This window comes from Fusarium oxysporum, chromosome 4, assembly GCF_000149955.1.
Source record: "Fusarium oxysporum f. sp. lycopersici 4287 chromosome 4, whole genome shotgun sequence".
Lineage (NCBI taxonomy): Eukaryota > Fungi > Ascomycota > Sordariomycetes > Hypocreales > Nectriaceae > Fusarium > Fusarium oxysporum.
Genome location: NC_030989.1, coordinates 1,146,355 through 1,170,078, shown reverse-complemented (window position 1 = coordinate 1,170,078; position 23,724 = coordinate 1,146,355). Strand labels below are relative to the sequence as shown.

Genomic DNA, 23,724 nt, shown 5'->3' with positions numbered 1-23,724 from the left:
AAGGGGCTTGAAGAATGGGCGGCTAATTGACCGTTGCGGTTGGACGGAGCGCTAACCGCTCAAGCGCTGAGCCTTTTAACTCGCTTTAGTGCCGGGTGGCGCCTTTCCGTGACGCGGGAAATGAAAGTTGATCTGCAGGGTTGACTTGTTTTCCGATTGGACGCTGTGTGTGAGTGTTGGTGATATCCTGAGATCTATTGCTGTAGATGCTATCCACCGAAGAGTAGCGTTGTCCTATTTTTACGACTTAAGTCAATTTGGCGTAATGAAAACCGAAATACTGTACTAATATTTTCGTAATGGATTGATAACGACACTGTTTGGTGAGAACCCTGCTTCAGCATCAAGCTTGGCGTTAGATGGAATCAGAGGTATTGTTTCCAGCAGATACTTCCAGGTTGCAGTCCCACAAACGATACCTAATACCTGAGGCCAACTCTACAAAACCCCATTTGGGACCTCATAATTCGTATTACTCAAAAAGCCGTATTTTGATACACATTCCTAGACTCTTGCTTCTTTAGATCGAGAGGGGTTTACATATCACCAGTGTTTTCAACTTGTTAGTAACGAATACCTTCTTGATTACCTACCTACTAGGCAGTAAGTAGATTGCTGATGAGAATCTTTAAGTATATTGAGGTTCTGTGCCAAATTTCCTGTATGCTTTACTAGTATTGATAATCAAGAAGAATGAGGAAAAGAATGCATTTCTATTCCTTAGAAGGCAAGTTGCTTAGATACTGATCACGATGATTTTTTCCCATCCGTCTTATTCGTTCGAGCTTGGTTTCTGGCCCAGACAAATGTTACACTTTGTATACGCAGAATCACGGAGGTGAATGACATTTGCTGACATTGTGTGTACTTCGTTTTACTATGCGTAGCAAATAGGGGCATTTCCTCAGGTTGGAGTCAATCTTACTTGTGCTGCGTCGTTTCGATGAGTAGCACGAGCCTGAGTTGTCACTGGACCATGCCATGAACAGGGGACGCGTCAGATATCAGCTGTATGAGAAACGTCTCATTAATCGATAAAGGGAAAGATGCGATTCAAGTGATACTTGGGGTAGGCGCGTTCGGCTAATTGCGAACGAGAAACATATGCGTGGAACAGGACGTAGCGAGAACGCCGCTAATGAAATGCATATGTACAGTCACTGTCTTCCCCAAGTTCGGTCGGATTTTCGCATAAGGTGTCGCATTCAATGACCTTTCGGCATGGAAATAGAACTTGCCAACCCAAAAAAGGTACGTAAGCTAAAACTTAATTAAAACAGCTTTAGTACTACCTGCTAATTTAATAAAAGAAAGAAAAAGAAGGCGATAGAAACTAGTTGTCTTCTGTATTTGATAGGTAAAGGTCATCTAAGCTGTCGCAATAACCCCCAGATTGAGCCTTCCACCCCGATTAAGGTGCTGACTCAGCACTTGCATCATCCATCGCATAGGCCAAGAAAGAGCACTGCGTCAGCTACCGTCGTTTTGTCTACGTCGCCATCATCGCGAGCGTCGTCAAACTTTTCCAGGCATCCAAATTATTTCTTCTCAGCTAGCCTCTTTTGACGTTTATTATTCGTTGTTTTCGCCACAGGTCTCGATTCACGAAATTATGATTAAATAAGCACGAAGCTATCGACCCGTACGATTTCATTCATCCTCATAGCTCGAGCTTCGACCGCCACCAGGCTGGGGTTGTTCATTCACCGATCCAACGAATTCCGCGCAAACGAAACTGAATCTTCCCAGCGAACTAATTCCACTGTTCAGCGGACCGTATCTCTCCACGTTGCACGAAGAATTTATCCCACGGTTGCCTGTCTGCTAGTAGTCCAACAAGTGCCACCCCGCAATCCACAAACTGGAATCCGTCCCTCTCCAACGCACTATATTACCTCCGACCTCACATCTTGATAAAGTATACAAGCGGATTTATCAAGCAGTACTGTCAATTACACATCGATCAAGCATCCAAGTAGCTCCTCATGGCGAGCCGATACGACCTGAGGTCCGCACAGGATCTAGATACGAGCTACGCTTCTTTGCCTGGGACAAGTGGAACTTCTGTCATTGAAAACTCGACGCCTCTTAAAGCCAGGATAATAAATCAAAATTTGGGAGGTATGTTTACAATTACCCTAAGAATCAAGCTCGGTAGCCAACTGTACTGCTTCCAGGATGTCACCCTTCGAGATGGATATATGAACTCTTGCACAATAACTTCACTGTATGTGATGTCTTCGGACGGTTGCGCAAAACAGAACTCAACACACCATATCCATGGGAGCATCCCCATCGATTGATGATAAATGGTAACCAGAGTTACTCAACCAACTCAACGCGGGTATTGTCCTCGGTGTGCGTTGACTGCCACTTTCATTTTGTGTTTAAGATGTCATGGGACGAGCGACATTCTCAAGAGTCATGCAACCCTCAACAGGAACAGTGGCCTCCGAGTGATGCGAGATTCCCCTGGCATCATCTTGTTTGGGTTGGGCAAGAGTCGCAATCTTCGCCACTCGTTAAGATTGACGACAGACAACGAAATAAGTATTACCCACTAGTTGCTCGCGAGCCTTTTGCATGCTCAGCCGGCCCATGCACGTTCTCAGTCACACTGGAAATCTCGGAACCTCGCATGACTCGCGAGTGGATCGACCTATTACTTGACCACGATACCATTCGTAAGAATGTGCGCCGTGCTAAGGAACAGGATCCGGACCGGTACGCCGCGGCAACTGATGACTGGGCACTGCAAGCTCCTCTGAACCTGAACACATATCTTAAGAACTTACTTGAGGCCACTTCACAGGAGAACGCCAGGAGTATTTCTAAAAGGAATAAGCGATTTTTTGTACTCTTCGGGACTCGATGTTTTGAAATGTTCAGACAACTCGAATTCGAGGAAACAGTTGATGTAGCGGAAGATGGAGTCGATGGAGGGACTTTCACACCACCGATCCCTCCTCGGTCAGATAACCCCTCTGGGGCTACCGATTTAGGGACATATCGAGCATACATCGAAGATGTGAGATCTGAAGTTCAGTGCATTATACACAGAGGCGGCCAGCCTGCTGAGCTTTGCACCCCTGGTCTACATGCCGATTTGGGATGCGCAGAGGTACCGAACGTGGATTCTGTCTTAGTGAATATCACGCGTTATGAGATCATGGGCGTTTTGCCGAATCAGCCGAAGGAGGTTGTTGTCAATGCTTACAAGAGACAGTGGGAAATGATTCCTGATAAGCGAAAAGCACTCATTGATGCTCTTATGAGTATTGGGAATGACCTTAACGACGAACAGCTCAATGAATACGCTGTTACGCAATCATCAATCTTCGAGAGCCAAGTACAAAGTCAAACAAACGGTGACGATGGCGGGTTGACAAATCAGGCTTTGCTATTCTTCGAGCTACAGCCTCTGAACGACTACAAGGCACAATCCATAGTTCAGGCATTTCGACGAAAGGTGGCACAAGATCCCAGCTGTGCTAACACCGCGCGAAATATGTTGATGCTGATCTCTCAAGCATCTACCGATGACAACTACACAGCAGAGTTGGTGATGGAGTATGGGGAAGGATTTTCTTTACCCACGGCCAAAGAGATCCTTGGCTTAAGTGATGCTAGTGGTTTTGGGCCCGATACACTGGACGACGTGAAAGAAAAGGTCAGAAATATGCACCTGTTGTTGTTGTTGTTGTTGAGCCTAGAGCATGAGTCTAATCAAGCGTACAGATTCGAAACGCCAAAGACAAAGACGCCAAGACAACTTACTTGGAGGCCATGGAGAAGATCGCCGAGCACACGAATTCAACAGGTCTCAAAAGCACAGTTAGCGAATTAAGAGAAATGCATGGTATTGCAGTTCCCGATGGAAGCAGCGCCACGGGCGCCTCAGCACAAGCTGCGAACTTTGATCTTCCGGTTGGACTGGAGAATATTGGAAATACGTGCTACCTCAACAGCCTTTTACAATATCTTTTTACTGTTAAACCAGTTCGAGACGTCGTTATCAACTATGACAAGTTCAAGCTCGAGTTGACGGACGAAAAAATCAAGGAGCGATTGCTTGGTGGTAACAAAATGCAGCTGGATCGTGGCGAGGCTGTCGTTGCTCAGGCTTGTAAGTTCTTGTCTAGGTAAACCCTCTAGTTGGCGCATAGCTTAACTGACCAAACTCAGTTGTACAGGAGCTTTCGGATCTATTCAACAACCTTGAACAATCCGATAAGGTAGCAACGCGTCCGTCTCAGAGGCTAGCTAATGCTGTCCTTTTGTCCACCGGCACACTCCTCAAAGAGACGAAGAGCCCTGCTGAAGCAACAACTGAGTCTCAGCCGCCACCGCTTCCTACTCGACCGCCCCCTGGACCCCCAGCAAAGGAGAACAACGATGTGGAGATGATTACTGTAACCGCCAATGACAGCCGCGACCCAGTTGATACAGCTAGCACCGTCAGCTCGCAGACACTTGTCGAAGAGGATTCTGACCGCTCTTATGACAAATTGGAGACCTCTCCAACTACCACTGAAGATCAGGTAATTGATACAGTGATGGAGGTTGGACAAGATGAGGATGTCGTTAAAATCAGCCGAACGAGTGATAGGCCTATGGAGATTTCCGAGGCTGTCGAAAAACCGAAGAACGGCACTTCCCAGGATATTGAGTCTACTGATGTCAACATGCGGGATGTTGAGGAGCCAGAAACGGTCGACCAGAAGGTGCTGACTGCCCTGGAACACCAAAAGAGGTCTTCTGGCACCGACCAGCAGGATGTAGAAGAGGTAATGGGCAGCATCATCAATCGTCTTCAAGCCGCTATACGCCCATCATCCGTTGACGAGTCAACCGGTATTCAATTTGAAGAGATCATGAAAACTTTCTTCGTTACCACCATCAATTACACCAAGAAGTTTGATGACAAGACTTATCAAAAGGAAGTTAGCTTTGATCGGTCTATTACAGCATTTCCCGCTCCCAAAGGTTCATGCTCACTATACGAAGCTCTAGGCCGAAATTTCGACCAGGAAATCATCGAAGAAGACAAGCTTTCACGATATACAGCCATCAAGACTCTACCCCCTGTTCTGCACGTACTCATCCAACGGTCGCAGTCTATGGGTAGCAAGAATGGCAACCCGGTACTAATTCCTGAAATCTTATACCTCGACCGATACATGGATGCCCCTCACGAGTCGTTGACCTTCAGAAAAAGAGTCGAGAGTTGGGCCACCGCCAGCCGCATATCTGACATCAAAGCCTCCAAGGCTGCAGTTGGGAGCACGATTCCAACTGGACCCATCCTCGAGAGCATTGGACAAGAAGAGGACGCCAAAGGCAGTATTGCAGCTGTTACAGAAGACAGTGAAATGACAGATGGTGTGAAGATCGTAGAAGAGGACTGGAGTTTCGATGGTACGGTCGATGACGATTATCTTCTTGTTGGCCGACCTAGCGTGAACTCAGTGACCTCGGCTGGTCTACCTTCCAGACCAAAAGACATCAAAGACACCGAGACCGCCATTCGGGAGAAGATGGATTCCGAGCTCAGAGACAAGGAGGAAGCCCTGGAAAACTACTACTCCAAGTTGAAGAGCAATCCATATCGGCTCCATGCAGTCATATGCCATCGTGGCCAGCTGATGTCTGGTCACTATTGGGTATGGATTTACGATTTTGAACAGGATGTTTGGCGCAAATACAATGATTCCAACGTCGAGGTCAAACGCAGCACGGATGAAGTTTTGAACACATTGAGCACCAGTGGAGAGCCATACTTTCTTTGCTACGTCCGCGATGAAGACAAAGAGACTTACGTCGACGTACCTCGGCGTCGAAGACCAGCACCACCATCAGATACCTCGTTCGAAAATCTTGACGCCGATGGAGATATCACGGTCACCAACAGCGAACCGCTAAAGACCTCAGAGTCTCCTCAGGAGCTTCCGCCCGCATACTCGGAGCAAAACAGTGACTAGGAACCTCCTCGATTGTCGGCTAGAAAAGGTCAAGCGTCTGTTCAGTCCAAACAGCCATCCCCAGCTAAAACGAACGCGGCGGTGGCCTCTGGAATCCAAAGCGCTCAAAACCCAGCTAAACGATCTTCTTTGTCAGACGAAGATGATGCTAGTGCTTCAACAGAAGCGGATGTGTATGAGGCTCCGACATCACCCACAAAACGACCGATGCTTGTCAAGAATGATGATCGGACATCAGAGCCCCCAAAATTGCCCCATGTCTCTGAGAAGCAATCTCTGGATGACCCCGAAACAGAACCTGTGATACATGTAAAATTCACCCCTGAGGACTGTGACACAATAGCTCAAAAGTGCAAAAGATCTGAGCTTGAAAACCCCGATCGCGCTATCAGAGCGGTTAAGAAACGGATTAAGTTGAAGGTGAAACCTCGGACAAATCCTCTGGCTGACGCCAGGCGGCACCGTGGGCCCCGCAGCATAGAACATCACATTATCGAAGCAGCAAAGCTCAGGGAAAAGCTTAAGAAGGCTACCGAGGACGAAGAGACAAAGAAATTGTAATTCATGGTGTGAGAAGGATAGAGGTAGTAGAAAGGGATAAACCCGCGATTGAGCCAAAGAACCATTCAACGGAGTTCATGCAACTAACAGGTTTTTGGGGTGGGATTTCTTTGGTGATGGCATACCCAGAGGATCAGATAGATACAGAAAGAATAGCAGACACGGCGTTGTATACTGTTCCATGAGTTGCAAAAAGAAAACTTGGAGTTGGCTCCATCTGTTTCTAATGGCCGATTTGTCAACTGTTCATACGAACTCATACTGCCCACATTGCTCGTGTTTTGATATTGACTCTCAAGCTCTTCAATATGCCTTATCGGCCAGTGAAAATAGGCTTCCTCTTCTCCTGGAAAGCCTTGAGAGCTTCGTTTCTATCCTCGGTATTGACGACTCGCTCATACATCTTGTTCTCAACTTCTTCCCTTGCCCAGGCAACAGCCTGAAGCGCAGCCCTTACACCGATCGGTCCTCCTTCGCAAATCTCCTGCGCAAGTCTCACAGCTTCACTCAACGCTGCTTTTCTGGCCTCGCCAAGAACATCTGAGCCATCACGCTCATCCTCAGGCACAATCTCAACAAGGCGATCAGCAATACCTAGAAAGTATGCCTCAGGAGCTCCAACACGACGGCCGGTCAGGATCAGATCGCGGGCGCGGGAGAGGCCGATAAGAGCGGGAAGACGGTGGGTGCCGCCGGCGCCGGGGATGATGCCTAGACGGGTTTCAGGAAGACCGACTGTTGCATTGGAACTGAGAACGCGAAAGTGTGTGGAGAGAGCGAGCTCAAGACCGCCGCCTAGTGCGACTGAGGAGATGGCCGAGATGGTAGGAATGGGGAGGTTGGATAGAGATGTGAGGGTGTTGCGGAGATTTGTAAGAAATTCAGCAGTTCTGTGCCCGATGGTTAGTACAGCACATTACTATTTGATATAGGGAATACCGACTCTCCCTGACTCATCCCCTTACGCTCCTTGAGGTCCGCGCCAGCGCAAAACGATGTATCAACAGCACTAGCCAGCACAACAGCTCTCGTAGGACCCTTCTCATCTACACCAGCTGCACCACCGAAACGCTTCTGCAGTGGCAGTTCTTCGCCATTGGGCCCATATTGAATATGCACAGCATCGATCTCGGCGCGAAGGTTCGCTAGAAGAGCCTTCGAAATGGCATTTCGCGCAGACGGGCGGTTAAGCTCAAGAATACGAATATGGCCGGTGTTTGGCGCGGGGAGGTTCGTTACGCGGATGAGAGGTTCGGTGGCAGAGGAGTAGTAACGTCTGAGAAGACGAAGGGTCACTACGGGTTGAGAGAGACGAGGGGCCATTTTGAGCAGATCAATTGGTGATCGTTGAGTCGATATTGGTGGTGGGAAGTTGAAGCTTTGTATATTAAGGTATCTTAGACACGGCGGCATTGCAAGCCGAGGAATGACGTGCATCGGTTGGTGTCGGTTCATAATGTTAAGCCGATAACCGATAAGACAAGGACGGGATTATAAGAGAAGCATCCGTAGATTTATGGTTAATTAACTTCAGACGGTTATATATATCCTTACCTGTTGAATTCTGTTTAATATTCTGGTAACCCCCATGAGTAGGATATAGGGTTGTTACTATCGACGAAGCATGTTTGGTGGAGATGATGAGTTGGTCCAAGTTCCACATACAATTGATATGATCACGATCAACAATAAGACGATCCAAAGAAGCTGTTATGTCTAGTCAGCTTGTAATTACTAGACTTCTTTTCAATATTTTGATGGGAATTGCTCAATATCATCTCTGTTCTAACTAATCTTGAGAGCCAAGAAAACAAAGCCCATCTCAGCCACCAAACAAACTTCTCTAAACTTCCATTCTGGGGAAACGTGCCAAGACAACGGCATAGACTAATTACAGTAGCGAGCCCAGATCCCAGTCCGCGACGAACTGGACCCATTGGATGGGATCTTCAGTCTCCTCCAACTTCTGTTGATCTTCTCTTCCTTTCTGATTCTTTGGCACATCGAGTGATATAGCCACAAGACTAGACAAAGACGATGGATAGACGTTGTTAATTGAGTCCGTGGAGGATGCACTACGTCTCACCAAGAGACATCTCCGCGATGGCATCAGCATCCGTTCTGCAATCGTTATTGACTTCCACAGCTCTCGCCTCGTCTGTGCCATCATCTACAGCCTCGAGTACACCTCTCACTATTCTCATTCGCGATTCCATCGAAGGAACATCGGATTTCTTCCCGTTTCTTGACATCGCCGGTCTCGGCTCTGGCTCTGATGATGTTGACTCAGGACTCACTTTCAAAGAGCTTTTCGCCACGAGTCTCGATGGGAACCAGGAAATAACTCTGTTCAGTTCTGGGTGCCAGTTCAATGGTAGAACTGACTGCACACGCGCCTGCAACAATTCCAGTCTCTTCTTCAGCTCGTTGGAGACGTTCTACAATTGCGCTGCCTTGGCTGCGGCGGCGCATTGGACTCAGGATGCGAAATCTTACTATGTCAGCCAAGAGACTGAGCGCAATGCTAGCGCAATCATGGGATCTGGAACTTTGTCCGAGTTTGACGGTCGACCTGTTCTCAGATCTCTCATCGCTTGCGCTCAAGATTCTTGTGATAACGATGGTCTGAGCAAACCTTGCAACCGGACAATTGACCGCCTCTCCTATGATACCTCCACCCCTGAGGAGATATTCGAGGCCCTGGACGAGTTTTGTCCAGAGTTACCGGCCGAGGTCAACCCAGATATCTTTGGACCAGGAGTAGGTCCGATTGGCATTTGTTGAGTCCTCTAGACACTGACATGGGCTTCAGGTTCTCATCTCGTATGTTCTTCAAGTATGCTTCGCTGCATCCCTGTATCTGCTACTCAAAGGCTTCACTCTCTGGGTCACTATTACACAAGATACCAGTCGTCGCAAATCAGAACCTAAGCCCTACCGCCTGAAGCGCAGTCTGACTCGAATTGAGAGTATGATCTGGCGTGACTCTGGTGGCCTGTCGCGCACGAGCATTGCGATTGCAACCACCTTAGTCGAATTTCAAGAGGCTCAGTGCTGGTTTGTCTTTGCTGTTCAAATTGCATCGATTCTTGCCATTGTTGTCAACTCTCAAGAGGGTACATTTTGGGGTGAGATCGTTGTCAACGCTGCCATTGCATTTCATGTAAGCCAGAATGGCATTTTACCAATGTTTCTCGTCCAAGTGTGTCTGCATCATGAGGGCATTCGTAACTGGCACACATTCTTGGGCTTCTTCATGGAGTATCTTCTCGCCATTGTCGCAACCTCGCAAAAGATCTATTTTAAAGACGCGTTTGCTTTGTTCAAGAGCCAGAATCAGATAGAAGCGTGCGGCTTCAACCCAAGTCCGCGAACATATTGCGCCGCAACTCAAGGTATCGATGGACAGTCCTTCAGCTTCTTTCCGCATCCCTTGTTGTACAAAATGACGTTTCTTATTCTCGACACCATTGCCATCATTGCCTTGGTAGCTGATCAGCTGGCGTGGACACTTCGCAAGCATCATCTCACCAAACATGTTCAGATTGGATCTTACCGTCTTGGTCGATGGCCGCGCTGGGGGAAGCAGAAAAGAGGTCTTTTTATCAAGATATGGTTCTGGCGCATCCTCGAAGTCGCATATCTCGTCATCAACATCTTGTACATGATTTCTCTAACGAAAGTCATCAATGCCGAGAGTTTTGCTGCCAACAGGTGGTCGTACGGCCAGGTAAGTTTCCATCGCTCCCCTGATCAGTTCATTTATCTCATGGTACTCGATAGATCATCGCCGTTACCGTCTGGGGACCTGTTATTGTCAAGCTGTTCGATCTCCTGCTTTGTAAGTATACGCAAGAAATGTGTTCGAGTTGCTATTTTGCTGACTCCATATGCAGCTGGACCTCCTAAGAACGGTATGAGGCTCAACTCGGGTCCGCCTAGGCTACGTATCGACAACGTTATAAACGGTCGAGTGGGGACATCTGCAGTTGAAGTCATTGAGGATGATAATGAAACCGACGAGAAATGCGACGAGCCGGCGCCAAGAGCCAGAGATGAGGGTTTTATGATTCGGCAAGCTGCTACTATGCAGTTGGGAGATTCGAATCACGATGGTCGGGATATTGAGGGCGAAGCAATAGAGACAGGGCCTAAAGCGGCATCGCCAGAAGGTATCAGTGCCGAGAGAGATGTAAAAGGCACAACGAAATGATGATTTATGAAGTTTTGTTCTTTTTTTTTTTTTTTTTTTTTTTCATGATAACGACGGCTGATGATATTTGAAAAATCTGTTATGAGTTAATGTACTAGATTTGAATCCGATTTAGATATGAAAGCAAATAAGCTTCAAGCGATATGAAGCCAAATCTATTAACCAATGAATACGGTCAGGGACAACTGTGAGGCCTGGAAAGATGACAGAAACTTGAGCCTTCGGTTCTAAAAGCGATAAAGTACTCAGACAAGCTTAGGATAATTTATGATGTGTTTTGTAGCTCTTTGAATGGGTGTTTTCGCTTGCTGCTTCAAGGTCACGAGTGTTTTGACACTTCGAGGTGAGTTATATTAGCTGAGTTTAAAAGTTGTTACATTGATCTTATTAACAAACTTGCCGTAGATCTAATGGTACCTTCCACTGCACTAGCATCAGCCTTTTTTATATAAACGCACGTTCCCCTCAAGAGCTCCCAAACCTTCTTCAGCGATCGGCCGCGGGATCTTTCGATGATGAGATTGAACACAAAACGTAAAAAGAGGACAAGCTCGTTCTGAGCTCAGCGCTTTCTCCCCGTTTATTTCAAGCCTCACTGCGTCATCATTACCTCTCCTTTTCTCACGTGCTTGTTTGGTCGCGCCGCAACAGGGAGTTCTTTCCCCGCGAGTGACATCATACAGCTATGACAAGCTCCCGTCGTCATAACATAAGTTACAAGAGCTTCCCTTGCCTCTCTTTCTCCTTTTGAAAAGCTCTCTCTATTCTTTTCAATTTCATCAATTGACTTTTTCTTTACCTCGCAACATAAAAGATCCTAACCAAACTCTACCACAACAAAACACCAGCAACCACCATCATGTCTTTCCTCACAGAGAACGTCATCCGCCGTGTAGCCCTCGCACCTCGCGTCATCGCCTTCCAGGCTCCTCGAACATTCACCACGAGCTTTGCTTTGCAGCGAACTGCCACAGATGCTGTCAAGGACACTGCCAAGAAGGTTGATCGTGTTGTGAGCGACAAGATTGTCGACGGCATTGAGGCTGGCGGTTAGTTTTCAATTATCAACTGGCTCAAGATGTTCAATTGCTAACAAGGATGTTCAGAAAACGTTGCCGCGAAGGCCAAGGATGTTGCCCAGGATGTGACTGGTGGCAGCGCCACCGGAAAGGCCCAAGAGCTCCGAGGAGAAGCTGCTGGCAAGGCTCAGGAGCTCAAGGGTGAAGCCAAGGGCGCTGCTGAGCAGGCCAAGGGCAAGGTGAAGGGTGCGGCCGAAGAGGTCAAGGGCAAGCTGTAAGAAAAGCTTAAACTTGTCATGATTGAAATGGGATATAATGAAGTTCAGACCCCACGATGGTCTGTTGTACGATTATAAGGCATGCATCATACGACTGGGGGAGCCAATTTCATGCATTAAGAAATCAATTAACACATTCATCTTCTGCTAAACTCATCACAACTATGACCAAGTCAGGTTGGCTTTTTACTATGTGATCATACCACAACTGAAAACAAAGACACAAAGACCTGTAGTCTGTATGTGACGCTTGTCTCAGGCAAGTGAAACCTGACGTCATCAATTTTAGAATGTTGTCTTTTCTGATATCATGTCTTATTCGTCTCCATATTATCCTCATATTGTTCGGGTATTAAACATACTTATTCATTCTTATTCCACGATGCATTATGAAACAACGTTGCAGCCTACCGCCATTTGCTTTCCACCCTAACATTAGAAGCACATGTGCTTAAGCAATGTTTGTCTTCTTGGGCTGGACATCGATTTCGCCAAGAGGGAAGCGAACCCATGTCGTATCCTCAGTCATAATACCAGCCGCACCTGCATAGAAAGCTGCGAAGGCACAGATGCATGAGAATGCGCCTCCAGTCTTGTTGATTCGAATAGCAGCAGTAGGGTGAGTGGTCTGCAGAAACTGAGCCAAGCTGAGGAAGAGGAAAGCGAGGAACAAGAAACCGAGAACAATGAGAATGGCAATGTTCGTCTTGAGAGCGGCCACAAAGAATATAAGAGTGAGGAAGCACCACAGAATCAGGAAGATGCCCAATGCAAAGCTGTAAGCGCGGTCATCGCCCTTGTATGCGTCCTTGATACCCAGATCAGGAACGAAGAACATGGCAAAAGCAAGCCAGAAGGCACCGTAGGAACAATGGACGGTAGTACCAAAGGTATTACCGACGCGGAACTCCATAAGGCCGGCAAAAAGTTGAGCAATGCCACCGAAGAAGACAGCCAGACCAAAGATGGCTTGGTCAGGACCGACGCCGCCGAAGGGGTTTGATCCAGGGAGACTGTAACACAGGATTAGCATGTAAAACTATGACCAGGTATAGGGGGATGATTTACCCAGCACCGCACTGGTAGAGGCCGAGGACAAAGGTAGTCAAAGCGAAACTGATCAAACCCAAAGGACCAGGATTGGCAACCTTGAAGAACGAAGGGTTGTACACCTGCGACACCATGGACTGGTGGGGCTTCTGAACGTTCCTATTTCGTTCTTCATAGTAATGATTGGGATGATTGCAATGATAGTGGCCTTCCTCCTTATCGGTGTACTGCGTAGGGGTAGTTGCCCCATGGGAGGGAGGAGTGCCCGAAGACATCTCGTCTGAGTATTGCACTAAGATTTATGAGAAATAAGTAGTGACAAGCTGGTCACTTAACACGAGAGAAACAAACTTATATAGAGAGATTCGGGGTGGAGTTCTGGAGAAAGATCTGGCCAACGCACATAGGGTCCCGGACATAACTTTATATCCCCATCGTTCGTGCTTGGGTACGAGATCTACCCCAAACTCAACTTTGGGATGACGAACGAACGGACATTCGACTCCATCGGTCTCTTGGAGTGTGGGAACGGCAAGTTCCAAAAGGTCACATTGGTAGGATCAGCAACAGGCCGAGAACTGATAGTCCAATGTGATAGTCAAGCTCATTGGAACGTATCCCATCTTCCGAGCTCAACGACCCACGACACTAACAGTCCTTGAGCAAGAACATCATCAAAGGGCCGAGGATCAAGGATGGGCGTGGAGAATAGGTCCAGTTACCAATGTGGAGGTCCCCAACATGGTGTGACGGAACCTTTGCAGGGCCTATTAACCCGGGAAACGCTGGATATGTCGGCACGCGGATATACCATGCTGGAGACTGTGCTTGGGGGTGGTTTAGACGAAGCGGAGCCAGTGTCCAGGGTATAATCCAGTCGTCATAAGGTTGGTGATGAGAATTGTGTGGCAATGGTTGGCTAGGTTCGAGTCAAGTATCCGTACCCGCGGAGATTTCAAATCATATCATGTAAATCACTGAGCATTGGGCCGTTTATTTTGGCTAGGGTCTTTCATCTGGAGTGAAAAATCGATACTTCAAGAACCCTCGTCTGCGAAGCTGGAAAGTGTTTAAGACCAACGTTGAGGCTCAAGCCAAGCCGGGAGGATCAATCCTGGCTCAGCTAGTACCGAGCCTCAACACAAACCAGCAGGGGAGCTGCACGTCGGAGTTATTCCCACGAGAAAACACCCTAGAGGCATTAGTAAAGCAGAGAAAAGCCTGCGGTGGAGATGACGACTGAATTGTGTCGTTGATAAGTGGAGTGATTGCCATGGTTGCCGGAAGAATTCCGCTGATGAGCTCCACCAACTTCAGCTCACAACGTGGTAAAAACGATGCTATCAAGAGTCATGCTCATACTGCTGGTGGTTTCATTGGCTCACGGACACAGGAACTGCCGTCCCAAGGTACCGTATGTCTGGTTGACCTCTTGACGGGTCTTCCCCATATGTGACGAACATTATCTTGCCATTTACCCCAAATCGCGGAGTCGGGCTTTGACTCAAATGAGGAGAAGCATAAACGGAATTAGCTAACACGAGAGATACGTGAATCTTGTCCAGATCGAGGCTCCCGACTTAGCGTAGCGCCTCTGATGACATGGTGTGTATGATGACTTATTATTCCCGCGCTTATATCCTTTAAAAGTTGATAATATCCTCGGTAGCGCTCAAATGGAAGCTCGGTTACATTCAAATAATTGCCGAATGATTCAGGGTAATCAGTCTTTCATCTCGATGAGAGATAGTATTTCAATACTTCAAGAGCCGGATACGTCGGCAGTGTTGGTTGCTGGATGAATTGCTTTACTTCGAATTGATCGTCGGTTGGAGTTGCTTTTGACTGATTTTACCCGGGAGCGATTGGAAGGAAATACAGTGGTAACCCGAACGGATAATGTGAACGAATCTGTCGTCGAATGCAAGGGTATCTCGGGACGTCGGCAGATCGAAGCAGGGATGCTTTGGAGACAGCCTTCACCGTGGTGAACATCTCGGTGAACAAACATCTGGTCTCGTGACCATGCCGGCTGTGGCTTCAATCGCCGTTGTCGGGTGGCCCGGGCATTAGATAATCCCTGCCACCTCAGTCGGCGATTGTGGGGAACGGAATCTGCGGGTTTGGATGATGCGCATGCTCATTCGCTACTCGTGATACGCCACTTAAACCTCCATCTTTGTAGCTATCGTTTCCTGCTCTAACATGCTCAATCCGCGATATCCAAAACCTCACAGCTCGTGGTGCTGAACATGATTTCAATGTCTCTGGGCTTACGCCACTCAACAAACTCGTCATGCCGCTGAACAAGTCTGCTGTTTTTCTCGGTTCCTGCAATGCCTTTCCCACTGTGTCGAGTATAACGCCTATCCGGTCTATAACGTCATCTAGAGGGGTACGATTTAGCTACGCACCAGCAACGACTTTCTCAATAGACGGATATAGGCGATATGCTACAGTGAATAGCGACCAAAGAGGTAGCTTCAGCCATAATGAAGTACCTGAATGGCCCAAAACTTCTTATCCTTCTCCCTACGAGATCTTCGCTATGAAGAGTGACGCCTCGTATACCAAGCATCGATTCTATCAGCTTGTCAAAGTCTACCACCCCGACCGACACAGCCATGCTCCCGATATCGATAACATACCACACAAGGTCCGCTTAGAACGGTATCGCCTTATTGTTGCTGCCAACGACCTCCTTAGCGATCCCTCTAAACGTCAACTATACGATGTCCATGGTGTAGGATGGACTGGTGGTCGGCCTCAGACACTCAACGAAACTGTCCGCAGCGCCGACCGTGCCTGGCGCCACAGAGCCGGATCTGCCGCACATAATGCTACATGGGAAGACTGGGAACGATGGTACGATGCCCGTGATGGCAGAGTCAAGGATCCTTTATACATGTCCAATGGCCTTTTTGCCACTCTCGTCGTTATTATGTGCATGATAGGCGCTTTTGCTCAGATGAGTAGAGCAGATCAATATGGCGCCGATCTCGTGGAAATGAAGAACCAGTCCAACCTCGCCATTGGGCAGCAGGTTGCCCGTCGTAATACAATTGCGGCGGGTAGGTCCAAGGATGAAAGAGTTGATATGTTTTTGAAGGACAGAGAGAACTTGAATTATGCTTTCCAGCCTGGAAAGTATGATAACGAAGTGCTGCAGGCAGCTCATGGCCATGGTCCTAGTCATGAACATAATGGAAAAGTATGAAAGGAGCAGGAGTGGGCCTAGAGGATGAGGCAACATGGGGTTGGTGAGAACATACCTTGCTTTGCTGCGGTCCTTTTCTTTCGTTCTGTTTTGGAGCATTGTCGTGTGTCAGCACGCAGGGAGTCTGGAGTCTTTCGATATTGGTCACTAGCTTACAAATGATTGACTTTTGCAGAAATCTTTGCAGTGTGAATGAGGCCTTGCCAAATAAATAACGCTGATGATTCAAAATTAACATCTATCTTGCTACTCTTGATTACCACATAATACCGACTACCTTATACCGTCCCCTTCGCCTTGGGTATACCAAATGTGGAATATTGAAACATGATTCAAAGTTGAGACATCTTTGATTAATCTCAAGCATAAATTAAATTGCGTTGGCCTTCCCCTGTCCTATCTATAGCGCAACTAAATAGCTAAACAACTTCAAAATGGTCCCTTTCGGACCCATCTCCTATCCGTCAGCGACAAAGCCGTAGCACAAAATCTCGTCGTCTCACTCTCATTCAGGAACACCGAAATTAAGCCAGTCCCTATTAAGCAGAAGGTCTCTCCAAGAGCCAAGGCACAAAGTCCTTATTAGAACGCTCTCCTCTGACTTTCTCCCCGCTCCCGATTCTGATCAGTCCTGTTTGACATTGTGCTGAATCTCGAAACCAAAGACACAGGGCTTACAACACGTCGATCAGCCTGGGAAGAACCAGCTTGAGTCAGAGGTGAGATAGGTGACATATCATCGTCGGGACTTGGCGGAGACTCTGAGCCTTCTGAGCCATGCACCTCAGTCATACGGCCTCTGCTGACGGTATATGCCCGTGGCTTCTGCCACGCTCGAGTAAAGCTTCTTACCTCCGCCACTGCGGGCTGAGGCGTAGGTGATCGGACACGGTCGCCATAACTGACCCAGGAATCCTCTAAACTCGAAATCCGGTCGTTACCCGATTCTGTTAGAGGGGGAGGCGTTGGTAATGGGGAACTAGGTGGTGAAGGACTGTAGATCGGGGTCTGCAGAGGAGTAACTTGGGTCACTCTTGAGCGACTTCGTGACTTTCGAACCAAGAGCCATGTTGCCAGGGCTGCAATGGCCAAGCCAAAGAGAACACCGATTACTATAGCAGCTATAGCTCCATCTGATAGACCACCAGAGTGGTGTAATGTTGAAGCCAGAGAACCAGAGCTCTGGCTGCTGGTAGGAGTCGCAGTAGAATATGTAGTATAGTTGTTTGTAGTAGCGACAGGTGTCGCTGTAATAATTGTTAAAGAAGCTGTTGGTATAGTATTAGATATACCATCTGGATCACTCGAATATGGATTCATCGTCTCCCACACTGTCTCTGTCATGACACCGCTCTCGCTGTCTCGGTCGCCGTGGACAACTGTTTTAAATGTCGAACCATGGCTGGATTGCCAAGTTCGTGGGACATCTCTGTCCTCATGAGCAGGAACTGTAACGTCTGCTGGAATCATAGTAGCCATGAGTTTGTTAGTTTTGAGGAACAAGCTTGTCGTAGATGCACCAGAGTTTGTCATAACCAAACTTGATTTTGAGAATACGTTAGAAGAAGAGAAAGAGAGATTTATTCTAGGTACTGTGCCATGCCTTGTATCGACTGATCCGTGTTTGCTACCTTGTGCTTCAGCGCGCAAGAGAACCACTGGTGACACCAGTGATGCCCGGCCAAAGCCTCATTGTTGGACTGGTAAACTATCTTTAGTCGTGGGCTAAAAGCCATCGTCAATCAACAATGCGGTGGCACGAAGTTCTTAGGTGAACACTTCAGGTGACGGGAGAAGAATTGTGTTATTAATCATTGTTACATTTCCTCTGGCTTTGGGTGAATCACGGGTTTCGAAGACCCTCAACCTTTGCCCTCATGACACGTTCAGCATTTGCAGGAACGATGCGCTCAGTAGGCCCGAGTCGCATCATCTTTCCCACAAGGAACATGAGCTTGCCCTGAGGAAATGTCTCAGAGCTAGCGAACTCCTGTAAGATCTTGTGCTCTCCTTCCATGGCCTCATCAGCCAACTGCTCATATTCCTCTTCGGGAATCTCTTTGAACCACAAATCGTTCTCTGCAATTGCTTGAGTGACTCCGCCTTCGATTTCCTTTAAATAGATGGCAAAGAGAAGTTCCTTGGCAACTTTGCCCGTGATTTGTTTGCGTATCAGATGGTAAAGAAGCTGTGACAGGTCTGAGTCAGGAACTTGCTCGCAATCGCCTTCTGGTGTGAACGTCAGATCTCGGGCTGCAAGTGGGCCAGCCTTGTAGGTAGTCAGGCGGCCAAGTTCGTGGATGATCCAGTTACCCACCAGAGCAGAATAGCTCTTGAACTCGGGCATCTCGGCCTCACTGAGATCTTCCGAAAGCTTGTCCTGGATGGAGCGAAGGACCTTATAGTAGTATTGAACACGTGAACCATTCTCCAGGTTAATCAGAGACAACGCATCCTTGGCCGTAAGGCCAAATCGGGCAATCAGAGTGTCCAGCTCCGAATCAGGAGTGACAGCCAGTGACTGACGCAAGTGGCCTACCAGGTCGTTTCCAATGACAAGAGGCGCGATATCAGGGTCTGGCATATATCGATAGTCAACTTCGCCCTCTTTTCCACGTAGTCGCCGTGTTTCAGTAGACCCAATAGACCAACCGCGAGTTTCACTGGGAATAGAGCGTCCGGCTTCTAACTCGCGAATTTGACGGTCACGTTCTGCAATGATTGCGTCTTCAACCGCTTTGATAGTACTCAGGTTCTTGATCTCGGTTCTTGTGCCGAGAGATGGGTTAGATCCATCGGTTCTTCGAACAGAAACGTTGACATCAGCTCGCAGACCTCCTGTTTCCATACCCGAGACGCAGGCATCGACGGTATTCAACAACATCTGAATCTTGCGCACAAGAACAGCAGCAGTGCGAGGATGATGAAGTTCAGGCTCGGTAATAATCTCAATAAGAGGAACGCCCACACGGTTGAAGTCGAGCCATTGAACCTTGCCAGCCTGAGCGAGCGTCTTGGCGGTATCCTGCTCGAGCTGAACCTGCTTGATTCCGATCGTCACCCTTTCGCCATCTTGAGGAGAAATTCCATCTCGAGCCAGAAGAGTGATATACCCATTTTTGGCGAAGGGTTCATAGTACTGAGTGATTTGGTATCCAGAGGGCTGATCCCACCAGAAATAGTGTTTTCGGTCAAATCGGCTGACCTCTTGGACTTCGCAGTTCAAGGCCAAGGCTGCACGCAAAGCGGGAATTAAAGTTTCCTTCTGGAACAAGGGCTGGCTTCCTGGCATGGCAACATCGAAAAGCGCAACATGGCTGTTGGGTTCATCGTTGAAAGACGTAACAGCTGGCGAGAATAACTTGCGGGCGGTGTTCAATTGAGCGTGAATCTCGATACCAACGGTCAATTCCCAGCCATCGACAGTTTGAGAATCACCCTTTGGCTTCTTTTTGCCTTGCTTCTTGGCCTTCTTGGCTTCGTCCTTGAGCTGCTTCCGTAAAGGCACTGGTTGGTCGGGAGGTGGTGTGACAACTTCAGGAGCAGCATGCAACCGCCTTGTCGTATTGGCGATGGTTATGGCCGCTGATGGCAGTGATGTGTGTCTGGATACATGGCGCGCACTGATACATCCTTGACGAGGTATCTGTCCTTTCAACAGATACCTGCTGAGGATAGATGTTGATATTCGTGACATGGTGATAAGAAGTGCAAGGTTCTGGCAATATACCTGCAGGGTCAGGCTTTTTCACACTCACTCGAATTCGTGTGGTCTGGTATACTGCGATATCAATCAAGACCCCAGGCTTTCGAATTTGCTTGGTGTGGTGGTGTTTTGGTTGGAGGGACGTAACGAAGGGTTACGGCGGAATGCACTATGACTTGGCAGTTCAAATAAGGCTGATCATATGCATACAATCAAAACGGCCTCAAAATCATAGTTACCCCAACTCAATTAGTCTTTTGAGGGGGATCTTGAAGCAATCATTGGATGTTCTTTTTAAAGCTCAGGTGGAGCTATCAACTCTTACTAAGGCTCGTAGCGAATATCCATACAGCACGGGCTAAAGATTAATGATCCAATCACGTGCCCAGAAGACCAGGATCTCAATTGCCTGTGTCTGTCTGTAGTTTGTGTATCTATTGATATTTACGTTTGATCCATAGATTGTCTAAGTATCTATTTCTAATTTCAGAAAAATGGGTTTGAAGAACCTCCCACCTCTTATATTTAGGTGAATTTGGTTCGGTTCCATATCAGCCGAAAGAGTGTCCTTCTTTTGCTCTCTTCGGCTGCCATTGCATTGGATGGTTGGATGACTGCTCTCAACACCACTTCACATGCGACAGTCATTACTTCTGATACCACCCAACACTCGGACTCCCCACCATCTTTAATTCATACTCCAATGGCAAGCTTTAAGTGCTCAGCCGGCCTCCGCGGCTCAGCTGCTCACACCGTCGCCGTTGGAAACAAGGCAGTCAGGCGAACGCATTGACTGTGAATAGAAGACATATCATCGCGTCGTCATCTTATGCCGATTTGTTAGCTTCAAGAGGTCTTGAAGCTTATACTCTCATCAACTCTTCTGCATTCACTCTCGATACTCATCATTTTAAAGTCCCATTCAAAGTTATCGGGAACTTTCTTCGTCTTACCTTCTCCACGCTTTCATGTCAAATCTCACTAGACTATTGGGCTGACATACTTACGGTTGCTCACGGATTCTGGCGTCAGTTTCCGGGTGCTACAATTCTGTCAAACGCTGTGTTCAGCTTTATCACAGCCTCAACAGACGGCCACCACTGCTGAGATGCCTCCTATGCTTCAGTGAAAGCTTGAAAGAACACCACATTTATCGCAGGGTGACACCTCAATATTACAATAATACATCTTTGATAAAACGAGCGCGGAGTTTATCTAACCAAACATCCACGCGAATTGATCAAGACATCAATTCACACAGGACCAATAGCGCCAGCTCACAATGAGCGACAGGGCACAAACACGACCCCGGCCCTCGTGGTCTTCTTCGGAGGGCGCCATCCAAGAAGCAGTATCCCAGCAATCGAAGGTTGAAGACTATGAAGAAACAAACAGTCAATCGCCCAGTGAGGGTGCTACTCACTATCCAACACCGCCTAGTTCGTCATCCAAAATGGAGCACACCCGTTCAAACGTTCAACGAACTGTCAACGGGTCCGCCGTTACGCAGCTTACATCCACCGATGATACAGCCGTAACTAAGCCCACTAGCAGCAAGAGAAAGATGCTAAGGGAAGCTAGGAACATGAAGAACAAGGGAGCACATCGACCTGCCAGTATATCATCATCCGGGCCTGATCCGCACTTTGTCCCCCATGAGGCATTCGCATCGTCCCCGGAATCGAGCTATTTTAAGAATACTCCCAGCGGACGTCAAGCAGCGCCTTCGGCATATGCTCCAACAACTGTTGCCGTTGCCAACTATCCTCAATCTCCTGTTAGTCCTATGTCATACGCTGGTTGGGGACCAAACCATACTCCTGCTGGCTATCCGCCATCACAAGACCCCTTTTCACCTCAGCAATCGGGTTTTCCGCTAATCGAGCAACCTTATCATCCTGGATTTACATACGTGAACCAAAAGGCCAGCACATTGGAGCCTCCTTTTGTCGATCAAAATCCTTCATACGATACTTCTTACCCAGAAACCCAGGACGAAATGGCTGCGCCTAATGGCGAGCTTCCCATCGAAGCTCTGCACGGATACGCGTCTATTGCAGCCAGGATCACCGGCCGAGCCGAACCACAACTGATACCCATATATCGAAGATTCGACTGGCTACTTCACCGCAACCTCTTGCGTTATCAAGACCAACTTGGGATGCTGGAGGAAGAACTACTACGCATGGATTCCATCACTACACGACTTGGGGGGCATATGCCTGTATCTGCTCGGGAAGAACGGAGGTTTGGCCGCCAGATCCATAAAGATAGGGTTGATCTTATGGAAAGAGTAGATATTATTCTTTCCAAGTACAGTAAGTGCATCAAAGACTCGGGCACGACTTCATCTAACTGGGTCAGAAACGGCGATGTCGACACTGGAAGACATGCAAAAACGACCGTCGCCAACGAACGACGAAATACAGGCTTACAGAACTTATCTGAACCATAGGCAGATTTTGATAGATGACGAAACTCAATTCCTTGGTGCGTCAGACCTTGTCGTTCTATCACATGGGACGGCAACAAATGTTCCCAGAGTCAATCAAGCACCACCTGCCGCTCCAATTGTTCCTCTCAGAACTCTCATAAACGGGTTTTCTATGAGTTTTCTCTGTTTAGGGGTATTGATGATGGTTCTTCCTGATCTCATAACCCGACTGGTCATGTTGGTCTGCTATGGTGTGCTGGTCACTACGATATTATCGACTACCGGACATCTCAGACGACTGAGACAACTGTTCGAAGGCTAAATGGGACTTTATTTTTTATTTCTAGCTCCAAGCTTCCAAGTGAAACCTTTCTCTTGAACGGCGGTTGGAACAGTTTGATAAGAGTTGATGTCAATACCCAAATGCTTGGATTGCGGGTTTACTTTCCTCTTTGTACGATGATGGGCAAAATACGAGTTCGCAATATTATCTTTGAGGACATGAAAAACTAATTGCGATGAGAGTATCAGGATAAGAGAGATATCATGAACGTTGTGTACCAAGTTGAGTGCTACAGCTGTCCAAAAACTACTCGCAGCGAACATGAACACCAATTTGTCGTCATCTAGTATCCAATCGGGCGAATGGTTTAGTGGTATAATACTCCCTTAGCATCATAATTCATCCGAATAGTGTGGGAGTGGTCCAGGGTTCGATTCCCTGTTCGTCCATTGAAGGTGGTTAGAATCCATCATTATACCCCCCTTTTTTTTCCTTGGGTTTTTTTTTTTTTTTTTTTTTTTTTTTTTTTTTTTTTTTTTTGTTTGGATATATGATACATCAGAGCCTCTCTTTATATATATTTATATTGCCTCAATGCTTTATGCAATGGCGCAGTGGAACAATATCCCAACATTAAATGCATCTATATAACAAGATTGCTTCTAGACCCTTGCATAGCCAGGTGCAATGTTCATTTGACAATAACTCCAATCGCAATTAATACTCTCGAGGTCTTCATGTGCGAATGTTATAGGCAGATGCAAAGGACCCTAAGACATACCATCTTATTACGAGAACCCACACTCTCGCTTAGACAAACCTCAACCTGTCCTCCCCATGCCAACAGAGTTGCATATAGGTACTTTGCATGACTCTTCTCAGAGACGGCCTGTCCTTCATCGGGTACTCACTCTGGAGCACAGGCAAGTGACACGACACAAGTGCACTGTCCAGACACGTGTTGGAGGGACAATAGCACAGC

General features: G+C 47.6%; 10 protein-coding genes and 1 non-coding gene across 13 annotated transcripts; 8 read left to right on the top strand and 3 right to left on the bottom strand.

Annotated features, from left to right (window-relative positions):
• Positions 1-1,985: 1,985 nt before the first annotated feature.
• FOXG_07795 (uncharacterized protein) lies at positions 1,986-5,981 on the top strand (the record flags this gene model as incomplete). Its single annotated transcript, XM_018386423.1, has 4 exons — positions 1,986-2,121; positions 2,178-3,670; positions 3,739-4,126; positions 4,186-5,981. 4 exons carry the CDS (start codon positions 1,986-1,988, stop codon positions 5,979-5,981), a joined length of 3,813 nt encoding a protein of 1,270 aa, XP_018243594.1.
• Positions 4,230-8,122, bottom strand: FOXG_07794 (methylglutaconyl-CoA hydratase). The gene is made up of 2 exons (XM_018386422.1): positions 7,486-8,122; positions 4,230-7,432 (listed from the first exon to the last, which is right to left on the bottom strand). The coding sequence occupies exons 1-2, from the start codon at positions 7,995-7,997 to the stop codon at positions 6,856-6,858; spliced, it is 1,089 nt and encodes a 362-aa protein (XP_018243592.1). The 5' UTR covers positions 7,998-8,122; the 3' UTR covers positions 4,230-6,855.
• Positions 6,189-6,542, top strand: FOXG_19542 (uncharacterized protein; the record flags this gene model as incomplete). Its single annotated transcript, XM_018399779.1, has 1 exon — positions 6,189-6,542. One exon carries the CDS (start codon positions 6,189-6,191, stop codon positions 6,540-6,542), a length of 354 nt encoding a protein of 117 aa, XP_018243593.1.
• A 314-nt stretch (positions 8,123-8,436) lies between the features above and the next one.
• FOXG_07793 (uncharacterized protein) lies at positions 8,437-10,800 on the top strand. The gene is made up of 4 exons (XM_018386421.1): positions 8,437-9,302; positions 9,355-10,272; positions 10,326-10,383; positions 10,439-10,800. Exons 1-4 carry the CDS (start codon positions 8,613-8,615, stop codon positions 10,753-10,755), a joined length of 1,983 nt encoding a protein of 660 aa, XP_018243591.1. The 5' UTR covers positions 8,437-8,612; the 3' UTR covers positions 10,756-10,800.
• Positions 10,788-14,054, bottom strand: FOXG_07791 (uncharacterized protein). Of its 2 annotated transcripts, XM_018386419.1 has the most exons (3): positions 13,121-14,054; positions 11,156-13,065; positions 10,804-11,091 (listed from the first exon to the last, which is right to left on the bottom strand). In XM_018386419.1, exons 1-2 carry the CDS (start codon positions 13,375-13,377, stop codon positions 12,504-12,506), a joined length of 819 nt encoding a protein of 272 aa, XP_018243589.1. In that variant the 5' UTR covers positions 13,378-14,054; the 3' UTR covers positions 10,804-11,091; positions 11,156-12,503. The 2 variants fall into 2 exon arrangements, with proteins under 2 accessions (XP_018243588.1, XP_018243589.1); XM_018386418.1 differs by having other exon boundaries at positions 10,788-13,065.
• FOXG_07792 (uncharacterized protein) lies at positions 11,200-12,325 on the top strand. The gene is made up of 2 exons (XM_018386420.1): positions 11,200-11,804; positions 11,862-12,325. The coding sequence occupies exons 1-2, from the start codon at positions 11,615-11,617 to the stop codon at positions 12,050-12,052; spliced, it is 381 nt and encodes a 126-aa protein (XP_018243590.1). The 5' UTR covers positions 11,200-11,614; the 3' UTR covers positions 12,053-12,325.
• FOXG_19541 (uncharacterized protein) lies at positions 12,353-14,767 on the top strand. The gene is made up of 2 exons (XM_018399778.1): positions 12,353-12,666; positions 12,716-14,767. Exon 2 carries the CDS (start codon positions 14,376-14,378, stop codon positions 14,556-14,558), a length of 183 nt encoding a protein of 60 aa, XP_018243587.1. The 5' UTR covers positions 12,353-12,666; positions 12,716-14,375; the 3' UTR covers positions 14,559-14,767.
• A 448-nt stretch (positions 14,768-15,215) lies between these two features.
• FOXG_07790 (uncharacterized protein) lies at positions 15,216-16,613 on the top strand. Its single transcript, XM_018386417.1, has one exon. The coding sequence runs from the start codon at positions 15,399-15,401 to the stop codon at positions 16,317-16,319; it is 921 nt and encodes a 306-aa protein (XP_018243586.1). The 5' UTR covers positions 15,216-15,398; the 3' UTR covers positions 16,320-16,613.
• A 33-nt stretch (positions 16,614-16,646) lies between these two features.
• FOXG_07788 (aspartyl-tRNA(Asn)/glutamyl-tRNA (Gln) amidotransferase subunit B) lies at positions 16,647-20,337 on the bottom strand. The gene has a single exon (XM_018386416.1). It carries the CDS (start codon positions 20,014-20,016, stop codon positions 18,163-18,165), a length of 1,854 nt encoding a protein of 617 aa, XP_018243585.1. The 5' UTR covers positions 20,017-20,337; the 3' UTR covers positions 16,647-18,162.
• Positions 20,338-20,463: 126 nt separating this feature from the next.
• On the top strand, positions 20,464-23,120 carry FOXG_07787 (uncharacterized protein). 2 transcript variants are annotated; one of them, XM_018386415.1, is made up of 3 exons: positions 20,485-21,559; positions 21,607-22,343; positions 22,390-23,120. In XM_018386415.1, the coding sequence occupies exons 1-3, from the start codon at positions 21,405-21,407 to the stop codon at positions 22,779-22,781; spliced, it is 1,284 nt and encodes a 427-aa protein (XP_018243584.1). In that variant the 5' UTR covers positions 20,485-21,404; the 3' UTR covers positions 22,782-23,120. The 2 variants fall into 2 exon arrangements, with proteins under 2 accessions (XP_018243583.1, XP_018243584.1); XM_018386414.1 differs by having other exon boundaries at positions 20,464-22,343.
• FOXG_19540 lies at positions 23,099-23,191 on the top strand. The gene has a single exon. It is a non-coding gene; the product is annotated as a tRNA-Ala (tRNA).
• Positions 23,192-23,724: the final 533 nt, after the last annotated feature.

Bases quoted from the DNA above. Each gene is read 5' to 3' on its own strand.
- FOXG_07794 (XM_018386422.1), bottom strand. From the start codon at position 7,997: ATGAACCGACACCAACCGATGCACGTCATTCCTCGGCTTGCAATGCCG. The intron at 7,433-7,485 runs GTCGGTATTCCC...CATCGGGCACAG, and splicing joins AAGGGGATGAGTCAGGGAGA to AACTGCTGAATTTCTTACAA.
- FOXG_07793 (XM_018386421.1), top strand. From the start codon at position 8,613: ATGCACTACGTCTCACCAAGAGACATCTCCGCGATGGCATCAGCATCC. The intron at 9,303-9,354 runs GTAGGTCCGATT...CATGGGCTTCAG, and splicing joins CAGATATCTTTGGACCAGGA to GTTCTCATCTCGTATGTTCT. The intron at 10,384-10,438 runs GTAAGTATACGC...CTCCATATGCAG, and splicing joins GCTGTTCGATCTCCTGCTTT to CTGGACCTCCTAAGAACGGT.
- FOXG_19541 (XM_018399778.1), top strand. From the start codon at position 14,376: ATGGTTGCCGGAAGAATTCCGCTGATGAGCTCCACCAACTTCAGCTCA.
- FOXG_07790 (XM_018386417.1), top strand. From the start codon at position 15,399: ATGCCGCTGAACAAGTCTGCTGTTTTTCTCGGTTCCTGCAATGCCTTT.
- FOXG_07792 (XM_018386420.1), top strand. From the start codon at position 11,615: ATGTCTTTCCTCACAGAGAACGTCATCCGCCGTGTAGCCCTCGCACCT. The intron at 11,805-11,861 runs GTTAGTTTTCAA...AAGGATGTTCAG, and splicing joins CGACGGCATTGAGGCTGGCG to AAAACGTTGCCGCGAAGGCC.
- FOXG_07791 (XM_018386418.1), bottom strand. From the start codon at position 13,377: ATGTCTTCGGGCACTCCTCCCTCCCATGGGGCAACTACCCCTACGCAG. The intron at 13,066-13,120 runs GTAAATCATCCC...CCTGTGTTACAG, and splicing joins CTCTACCAGTGCGGTGCTGG to TCTCCCTGGATCAAACCCCT.
- FOXG_07787 (XM_018386414.1), top strand. From the start codon at position 21,308: ATGAGCGACAGGGCACAAACACGACCCCGGCCCTCGTGGTCTTCTTCG. The intron at 22,344-22,389 runs GTAAGTGCATCA...TAACTGGGTCAG, and splicing joins TATTATTCTTTCCAAGTACA to AAACGGCGATGTCGACACTG.
- FOXG_07788 (XM_018386416.1), bottom strand. From the start codon at position 20,016: ATGTCACGAATATCAACATCTATCCTCAGCAGGTATCTGTTGAAAGGA.